Source organism: Formica exsecta, unplaced genomic scaffold (genome assembly GCF_003651465.1).
Source record: "Formica exsecta isolate Colony F162 unplaced genomic scaffold, ASM365146v1 scaffold247, whole genome shotgun sequence".
Classification (NCBI taxonomy): Eukaryota; Metazoa; Arthropoda; class Insecta; order Hymenoptera; family Formicidae; genus Formica; species Formica exsecta.
This window is the reverse complement of record NW_021849743.1, coordinates 227389-236501: the sequence shown is the minus strand read 5'-3', so window position 1 is coordinate 236501 and position 9113 is coordinate 227389. Positions and strand designations below refer to the sequence as shown.

The window sequence follows — 9113 nt, the reverse complement described above, 5'->3', positions numbered from 1 at the left end:
CCGATCGTCGCACCGGCGAGCGACGTTTCCCGTTAAACGATCGAGCTAAATTTACGGATATCGGAAAATGTTGATTGTTGGTCGCACGCGTCGTCCTTCGACGTGTTGTCGCGATAATGGGAGGTAGATAATGTTGGCGACTAATTTTAGAAATGACGGACCCCGCACAGGTCCGCCCGCGGAAACTCATGGCCGTAAACCGTGCACACCGATATTCTTACCGTATCGTTAAGAAAATGCACGCGTATGCGTTGCGCCTCGTACATCTGCGTATTTGTGCTTGTATTGGTACGCGTGCTCAACACGTGTATCATGAAAGAAGCGAAATAATTTACAAACGAGTCTCTCTCTCTCTCTCTCTCTTTGCGAAGATCTTTACTATTACAAGCATAGCTCATCGTCACTGCAATGATATCAACGTAAAACGTTTAACCCGTCGTTGACGTACATGTTATAAACTCTGTCCGGTACGAGAAAAGAGAACGAGAGAGAGAGAGAGAGACAAATTGTATCGAGTCACATACACCACGAAATTCAGGACGCTCGCACGCGTATAGAGAACCGATAATTACGTTTGCCCGTACCAGCTAGTAGTTTACGGAGGCATTGTTTCGCGGCAGTCACCGAGAGAGATAGATAGAGAGAGAGAGAAAGAGAGAGTTTGCCGAGTGCCGATATTGCACAGGCACTCTCAAACCACCGTAATTTCGATAAGCGCAATTTTGATACCGTGGACATGAGAGAATGTATCCGTTGTTCAATCAATGCGTTTCCATTGTCGGGAATAGATGCAGCAATCATTTCCGCGTGCTGTAGCGATATCTTTTCATCCTTTTTGGAGAGATTGAATAAATCCAAACGGTAAAGAAATATTTGTGGAGCGCTTATAAATAAATTGACATGCGTATCTTATATATACGTCAACGTTATTCACATTCATTTTTTTATGATTTTAGTATATTATTTATTATTATATTATATAAAAGATAAAATTATAAAATCTGTTATCCGATGAGAAAAGTTTGCGCTAAGAGTATTACTTAAAAAATTAGAAATGATGAAAAATTATCAAATTTATCAATCGTCAATTTTGCGATAATTAAAATAAGATTGATTAATGTAATATACGCGCTTTTACGGGAAGAAAGAATTGATTTGAAAGAATATATTTGTGAATTTTTGCACACTACTTTAGAAGTTGTTGTATTGCAAATACAACATTGTTTCGTGAAGATTCAAGTCGCATCCAACCGGTTTTCATGAAGTGACTAGGATCCTTGTGAAATGCCATGTTTCACGGAAAGCTCACATGTACATATCGAATCAGGTTGGCTGTGGTAGGGAGAAGGTAAATCGAATCAATCAGGCGAGATACACGTGTTTATTTATAGCTGGCGATCGAATATTCCGAAGACAAGCCACCTGATGGACGGTCTTGAAAGATGTATGCAGGAAAGAAAAATAGCTATCTCTAAAGAAAGACTCCAATTTATTTCAGTTAATTATTTTATATCGCGAAATAACCGGACGCGCTGATTTTTTTGCTCGTCAATGATTAAGAGATAAAGAAAATAGCGATGTTTCTTAAACTCGAATACGCAGTCAAGTTCTCTATAAAACCACGATAAATTTCGGCGGCGATTTATGTTTTTCCTTTTCTTCGCTAAAAATAAGGAAACATATATATCTCGTCGTATGTTTTTATCGAGAATTTGATAAACCAGTACATATTTATTATTTGATATATTTGCCGATAACTCATATAAATCATTGGTGGAAAAATTCATTTCTCCATTTCGTCGTACAATTGATAATCCGCCGCGTGTGCGAAATGTCGCGTTCGCAGAGAATTTTCATTCTCCTATTTTTCCAAAGAAATTGCACAATTCGACAAACGATCGGCTATTTCGAGACGGCGTTTGAATGAGCATAACGCACAGGTGCCAGAAACCCCCGACGAATCGTTGACGGACTTGACGATGAAAGAGGAGAAAGAGAGAGCGCGAAAGTGTCCGGCGATCGATCATTCATAACGCGCTCTCACGCATCATTTCTGCGACTCCGCCACGAGTAAAACTCGAGAGAAATCACGTGATTTATTCAAGTGGAACCGAATTGACGATATTAACCAAGAATTTCGATAATAGAAACAAAATACGGAATCGAATCCTTTCCCTTTTTTCATTTTTTCAGTGTTTGATTTATACTATAATTAAGTATACTATTATCTATTATTTTGTCTTTGGTCTGTACATATTATCTTACATTATATTCACCGTTTTGTTTCGATCATTGCTAAAAAATAAATAAGAATTGAATAACGAAAGAATCTGTCTGATAATGTTACGATTGCGGTTTCCTGCAAGAGTATCCAACAGACAAGCTTAATCGAATTTCTCATGAGAAAATAAGATCAAAAAAAAGAAATTGAAAGTTTTATTTTACATTTAAAATTGGAATAACATTTCCATATAGCAAACAGAAAGATGTATATCACGAGGTTACATATAATAAAATATTATAAATAATATTTCGATCGCAGAGTTCACACAGATATAATGCGTGAAAAATTGAATAGCGTAGCTATTAAGATGTATTTTCTAAGATAAAATTTACATTTGATCCTCCCCCCTCCCCCCCTCTCTCTCTCTTTTTCTGATGACTCGCTCCTTTACTTACACTTGTCTCACTATATACTGTTTTTTTATCCCCCGATTTTTTTTCTTGGTACACTTAAAAGAGAACTCTATAATATTGCAACAACGTGATCTAAAATTTTCGGAAGGTCGATTCCACACGAATCACTCGAATTTGAATCGATTAATCGACCGCTTGTTTTATCGTTCAAAGGTGAATGAGAGTCTCTGGCTCGCCTTGACGCTCCTTACAAATCGATCCAACTGCCAAAGGTAGAGGTCTTATACTGCGCCCCCATGAACGCATGTGTATGTATAAGCAATGATAGCGTGCCACACGGATGTCGTCGGCTCGCATTACATTTCATTTTCAGCGTTAGGATCGTTAAGACGAATTGTACGAATAAGGTAGAGGGGCTCTCGATTACACGCGCCACGCTCGTCGCGCGAATCCAAGAGTTCGTGAAAAATATTTCAGTTACGTCTATAAAGGCGCAAAATTTCGCGATCGAGTACGCCTTCATTAACCTTTTAAAATATTTTTTATGTGTATTTATAGGCGGATTTATATTTAGAACGATGTCATATTTTTTTTTTAAAGATTTCACATAAAAAACAGACAGTATCCTCGAAGCTGTTTTCTGAAAGTCTCTTTTGATGCCAAGGTAACATTGGTAAAAGACCGTGGCATATTTATGAGAATATTTACGAGGCACGTAAATGCAAACGATATATTTTTTTTTTTTTTTTTTTTTATTATAAGTATAAATTCGAGTAAATTACAAAAACGCGAATTGATTCATATCTTTGGTAGTTATAATCTTTGGAAGCATAATTAATTTTGTCTCGACTGGTTTTGGGATGAAGAGTAGAAGAATGGGATAACTCGTTGGGTGTGTGTGTGTGTATATGTGTGTGTGCGCGCGTGTCTGCGCATTTCGGATAATATAGTGGTTGCTTTGTTTCACGATAATAAACCGTTATGTGAAATTGCACGGATGGAAAAATCGCACAGATTTCTCATCTACTTTCAACATTATCATCATCTTATTATTATCTCTATAAAACATTTCTGTGAAGAAATTTAGTCGAAGGAAATTTTTAAGTGACAATTATATTTTTAATACCTTATATATGTGTATATATCTTTCAAGTGATTTATAAGAATAAATAATGTAGAATATTAACTGCTGCATTATTGCATATCAAATTCAAATTTTTACAAACTGATATTTGTGTTATAATATTCGCAAATCCATTATCTTGATTAAGATAAAAAGTAATGTCGCACTCGCAAGTACGACGCGCAATGGCGGAATTGTAGAACACAATGTTTATTTATAAAAAATACCAATATATCCAAACTATATAAAGCAATATCCAAAATAATTAATAATTGAAAAAATATTGCATACAATAAAATTTTTATTTGTCTCTTCAAACAAATATTTAATAAAAGTATAAAATAGAAATTCAATTCTTATATAATATTCGTTTTCATAGGCAATTTAAAAAAATTTTAAAAATCTAAAAAAATCTGAAGCAATGCTGAATATCTAAATATTTTGGATACATTCATATAAAATTATTATTTTTATATTAAAAAAATGTTTTNNNAAAAAAATGTTTTATTAAATATTTTAAATATATATATTTCAAAATAAAAGACTTAGAATATTTTATACGCATTATATTACACAATGATGCAAAATGAATCGCGAAGATAAGCGAATAATTAATTTTACAAATGATAAATGAACCCAATTATAAATTGCTTATCTCGTGATTGCTCCGCCGTCGCCTGATTACTCCCCCGGGTCTCCTTCTCCTTCTTGTTCTCTTCTTTCTTATTTTATCCTTATTGTTAGTGGTCCTTCATGGCACTCACACATCACTCACTCGCGAAAATATGATTAATTATGATTGCGCGACATTTTACATAATACTTGATTAAAATTGATATTAATCGCACACGAGGCACACTTTATATTTTATTGCGACTTTATTTCATACTCAGCTTGTAAAAAATAATGCACTATACATGCCGCCGCAAGAAACGAACATCAAATACCGTGTGACAATTAATACGTTAAAACCATGAAATATTTAAAGTAAGCACATACAAAGTATTCTGTTCCTTTAATTTTAAATCAATTATTCATAAATGTCATAAATTACAGTCGATATATCACGGCTTTTCGTTACTCGATTTACTCGATTTTACGACTCGTGATTTTTCATTCGCCGAAAATAATTAGCAAATCGATATGTCCAAACCGATGAGAAAGCCAAAGCGTGTAGTGATGAATATTTAATTCTAGGCCTATTTGAAGAAATATATATCGTCCGCAAACTCGGAATAAAACAATAATTTATAATTTCATATTTGCCATTTTGATTGCTATTGTACTTGAAATATGTAAATAGCGCGAAATATTTGTTTTGATAAGATAGTCGTCGCCTTGGTATGTTTACGAGTCATCAATCGCGGGAGTTAATTATTCGCGCGAATTAATAATAATAATACTTCTATATGATTATACTGTTATCGCGTTTTAATACAAGTTATAATCTGAATATTTCTCTGCAATATTAAAGATGTATATAATTTTGATGATTTATAGATTTACTTTATTCGTTACATAATGTATATTGACAATTAATGATCAATATATCGCGTAAAGCGCGATAATTTTTTGATAACATCAATGAATGCTTAAAAAAATGCGTGATCACTAAATATGTGCACAACTCATACGAGACAAGCAAAGCGTCTAAATGTAGCTAACTTTCTAAACCCTTATATCTCAATAACTATTGTTTAGAATAGAAAATGGCAAATATTTTTATTACTTTACTTTTTTTGAAAAATTTTCTTATGGTGGGGCCTGTGTAATAGTAAATGTATATAAGATTATGTTATATTGACATTCACTCTTTCTCTCTCTTTCTCTTTCTCTCTCTCTCTCTCTCTCTCTCTCTCTCTTTCTCTCTTTCTATCTCTCCAATTATAATGCTTTTTCTAAAAAGGGCAAAAAACGGAAATTTTAATTTATACATATCATATATTTTTTTTGTAATATCTCATTATTATTATCATCATTATTATTCAAATAACTTTCGGAATAAATTCTCCACAATGGAAATTTTAATAAAAATTTTTCATAACTTTGTAAAAATTCAATGCAATGTTTCTGCGTTGAATTTTTTGCATTATAACACATTTCATATGCATTTATAGATATTTCCAGACATTCTCATAAATTTCTCTTGACACTTTTTGCAGGTGGCGTGGGGCACGGCCGTGATGGAATTGCAGAGCTGGTTGCTCTATCACTTAGTGGCCGTCACCGACTGCAATCAAGGTAGAAAAGATACGTCGTTTGTCGTGTCTCGTACACATCTATGAACCCGCGACATTTGTGTAACGCCAACGATTTGTCATTTAACCCTTGGTTATTTTAGTTACGTTTGCCTGAGTTTGCCGGACCATTATTCACACACGCACAGCCCTCTCGCCGCTTCTTTATTTAATTTTCCATCCCACTATCACGATCCAGAGGAAACAGTGGTCTACCGATGTTTGACGGTGAGTTCATCGTACGAAAACACGCACAATAACGTATACACGATCGAGAACATCGTTGTAGCCGATGCTTGAGATAAGACGCTTTCCCGCTGTTCTCGAGAAGCTGGAATTATAACGTTTCGTCTTTCTAACAATAAGTTCTTTAAACTTTCTACTTTTGTGCCACATTCGACCGTACAATTCTTTTGTTCCGTCGCTCAGAATGAATTATTAAACCGCAGATTTGAGGGGGAAGGATGTGACCCGCTTTTTCACCGCATATTTAGCGATGATTAAGGCGTTACAGTTGCGTTAAACGTGCGATTATATTATATATAAATATTATTTTTTAATTTTATAAATATATAATTTCCAATATACAAAATTTATATCGCAGATCAATGAAAATGAAATTTTTAAGTTGGGAAAGATTAGTTTTTCTCACATTTCTAGTGTTAAATACAAAACAACATAAACGCAGTATATGATTGACATAGAGATAAAATTTGTGTTATTAATAATATATTATATTAAAAGTTTCTATCGGACGCGAGAATGGTTTCGAATCGGGGAAATAAAATTCGAGATTGCACGGTCGCGTTTAGTGCTAAACAAAAAGGAGAATGCGGGTCAATGCTCACAATGTACGTGCCGCAGTCGTTTACTGTGCGAAAATATTGCAGTGATGCAGTCGGCGAATACAATCGGAAATGGCGGCGGCGGCGGATCGTATACAACCGGTGGCGGAACCGGAAGTCGCACTCGCGATTTAGGGCTGCGCGCCCAGAAAAAGCTTCTGGGTCGCATAGTATCCACCGGTGCCGGCCGATCGCTCTTCATCGACGATGCCACGACGTCGTTGCTTGATAATCTTTACAAGCTGATGGAGAATATCGCCAAGAGTAATCCGCACTTGGACAAGAAGGAACCCGAGAAGGTTCTCAAGAATATCGTCAAATTGTCCATTAAGGTATAAAAACCCTTTAGAATCAAAGCTTTAATTTCTTCTTTCTTATGATATATTCCGCGAATTTGGAGAGCAGATTTAAGTAAGACTTTACGAGAGAAGCTGCGTATTTACTTTATAGTATAATCTTTATATTTAAGTTAAATATCTTTTTCAACTAAAATATACTGAAAAAAATGGAAGCGCAATTTGAATTTAAAATAATTGAGAGAATATTCAATAAAACTAAAAGGTGCACAATAATTAAAAATTAATATTCGCATTATTCATATATACATATATGAGATAATAATAGATACATTTGTTTTAATGAAGAAATTATATATATCATTTACAAATTTTATCTCTTTTTATTTGGATAACAAAATTATGAATTTTTAAACATTTCAAGTTGAATTATTATTGAATGCAACTTCTTGTTGCAGAATAATATATTGCTATCATTATACATATATATATGTATGCTTCATAATGATAGTATTTTATAATTCTAATTCTAATATAAATTAATTATATAATTAATTTTGTATTTATTTATACAATGTAAGTTTTTATTGAGCTAAAATTATAGCTGTATAAATAAAATCGGTAAGCTGTGTAAATTCATTTATAAAACATGGTAGATCGGGCTCGTGCAACGCAGTCATCAATTCCGTCCGAATGACGCCGTGAAGCTGGACGAGCTTCGGGAGGCTCTGGGAACGGTGGCGATGACGGTCGTGTCGTTCTACGAGGTTGACTACAGTTACGATCAAGAGTACCTGATAGGCTCGTTGGAACGTTGCCGATCGTTGGTGCAAGAACTGATAAAGCCGCATCTTACGGACAAGTCGTTGCAACGTTGCGACCAGGTATTCGACTTCCTGGTATATCCGAAATTCTTGGACTCGGTATTCCGATACGACTCCGAACACAGACCCGTCCTCGGCATGCTAGTCAGTGATCTCAACAAGGCGTTGGACGCCAGACGGCTTTGATTCTTCAAGGACGATATTTGCGCGATTTTGACAGAAGCGGATCGACGATCGACAATCGTGATCCGATGACCGCCTCCTTCGGCAACGACGGTTTCACGATCGTGATCGATGACGAGATTCATCGATGAAGGCGAATGAAGGAGAGGTGGATACATTGATACATGCACGCTTCGTCGCACTTTGTTTCACAACAAACGGACAAACGTGTTGTATACTTTCAGTGTGATGACAGTATAGTTTTTCGTAGCGATAGATTAAAAACAATGTGTTTCTTGCTCGCGACATACCATCCCCACTAACAAGTAGCCGGATCGAGCTACTCAGCGCGGACCACTCGCTCACTGATTTATGCAATAATTGTCTAATACTCCGCTTATATTTTAAGGACACAGTCACACCTGCGTTACGTATAATTGACGTATAATATACATATATTTATGTGCAGAATAAAATCGGCAATCCGTACCAAAAAGGGATATAATTAGCTTAGTTAATAAGATGACATAGAAGATGAAATTGTCGCACATTTTCTCTAAAATTCAATGCTAACGCGATTCTCAATATTCAACAATACTTCTATTTGCCTTCGTTATTTTGTTATTATACGTTGTTATTATAGTCGAAAAGATCATACAATTTCTTTGTATAGCCTAATTAGAATGTCTTAAAATGCAAAATATTATCTTTATATCCTATCTCAGTTAATTATTACGTATGAAGTTACCTTTGTTTTAGATTCAATAATTTTGTCGTAATTTTAATTGGGGAATTCTATTCGTAACGAGACTATATATAATGCGATTGCAACATTATACGGTCTTTACAAAAATATCAACGCGATGAAAAATTCGCTAGAATCGAACTTGGAGTAGACCCCAGTTTGCAATTTTGTAAGATATCCTCTGTCGCGAAGCTAAAAATCCTGCTGCAGAAGCAGCGACGATTTGCATTCACCGCGTATCACG

At 34.9% G+C, this 9113-nt stretch overlaps 1 protein-coding gene across 2 annotated transcripts in view; it reads left to right on the top strand.

The window, feature by feature from the left end:
• LOC115236221 (tumor necrosis factor alpha-induced protein 8-like protein) overlaps positions 1–8734 on the top strand; it is a 20977-nt gene extending 12243 nt beyond the window's left edge. The window contains exons 2-5 of one of the 2 annotated variants that reach the window (XM_029808526.1): positions 5923–6001; positions 6102–6225; positions 6888–7174; positions 7795–8734. In XM_029808526.1, coding sequence (XP_029664386.1) covers positions 6216–6225; positions 6888–7174; positions 7795–8148 — 651 coding nt within the window. In that variant the 5' untranslated portion in view covers positions 5923–6001; positions 6102–6215 and the 3' untranslated portion in view covers positions 8149–8734. The remainder of the gene's footprint in view (positions 1–5922; positions 6002–6101; positions 6226–6887; positions 7175–7794) is intronic. The other variant, XM_029808525.1, reaches the window with a different exon arrangement.
• Positions 8735–9113: the final 379 nt, after the last annotated feature.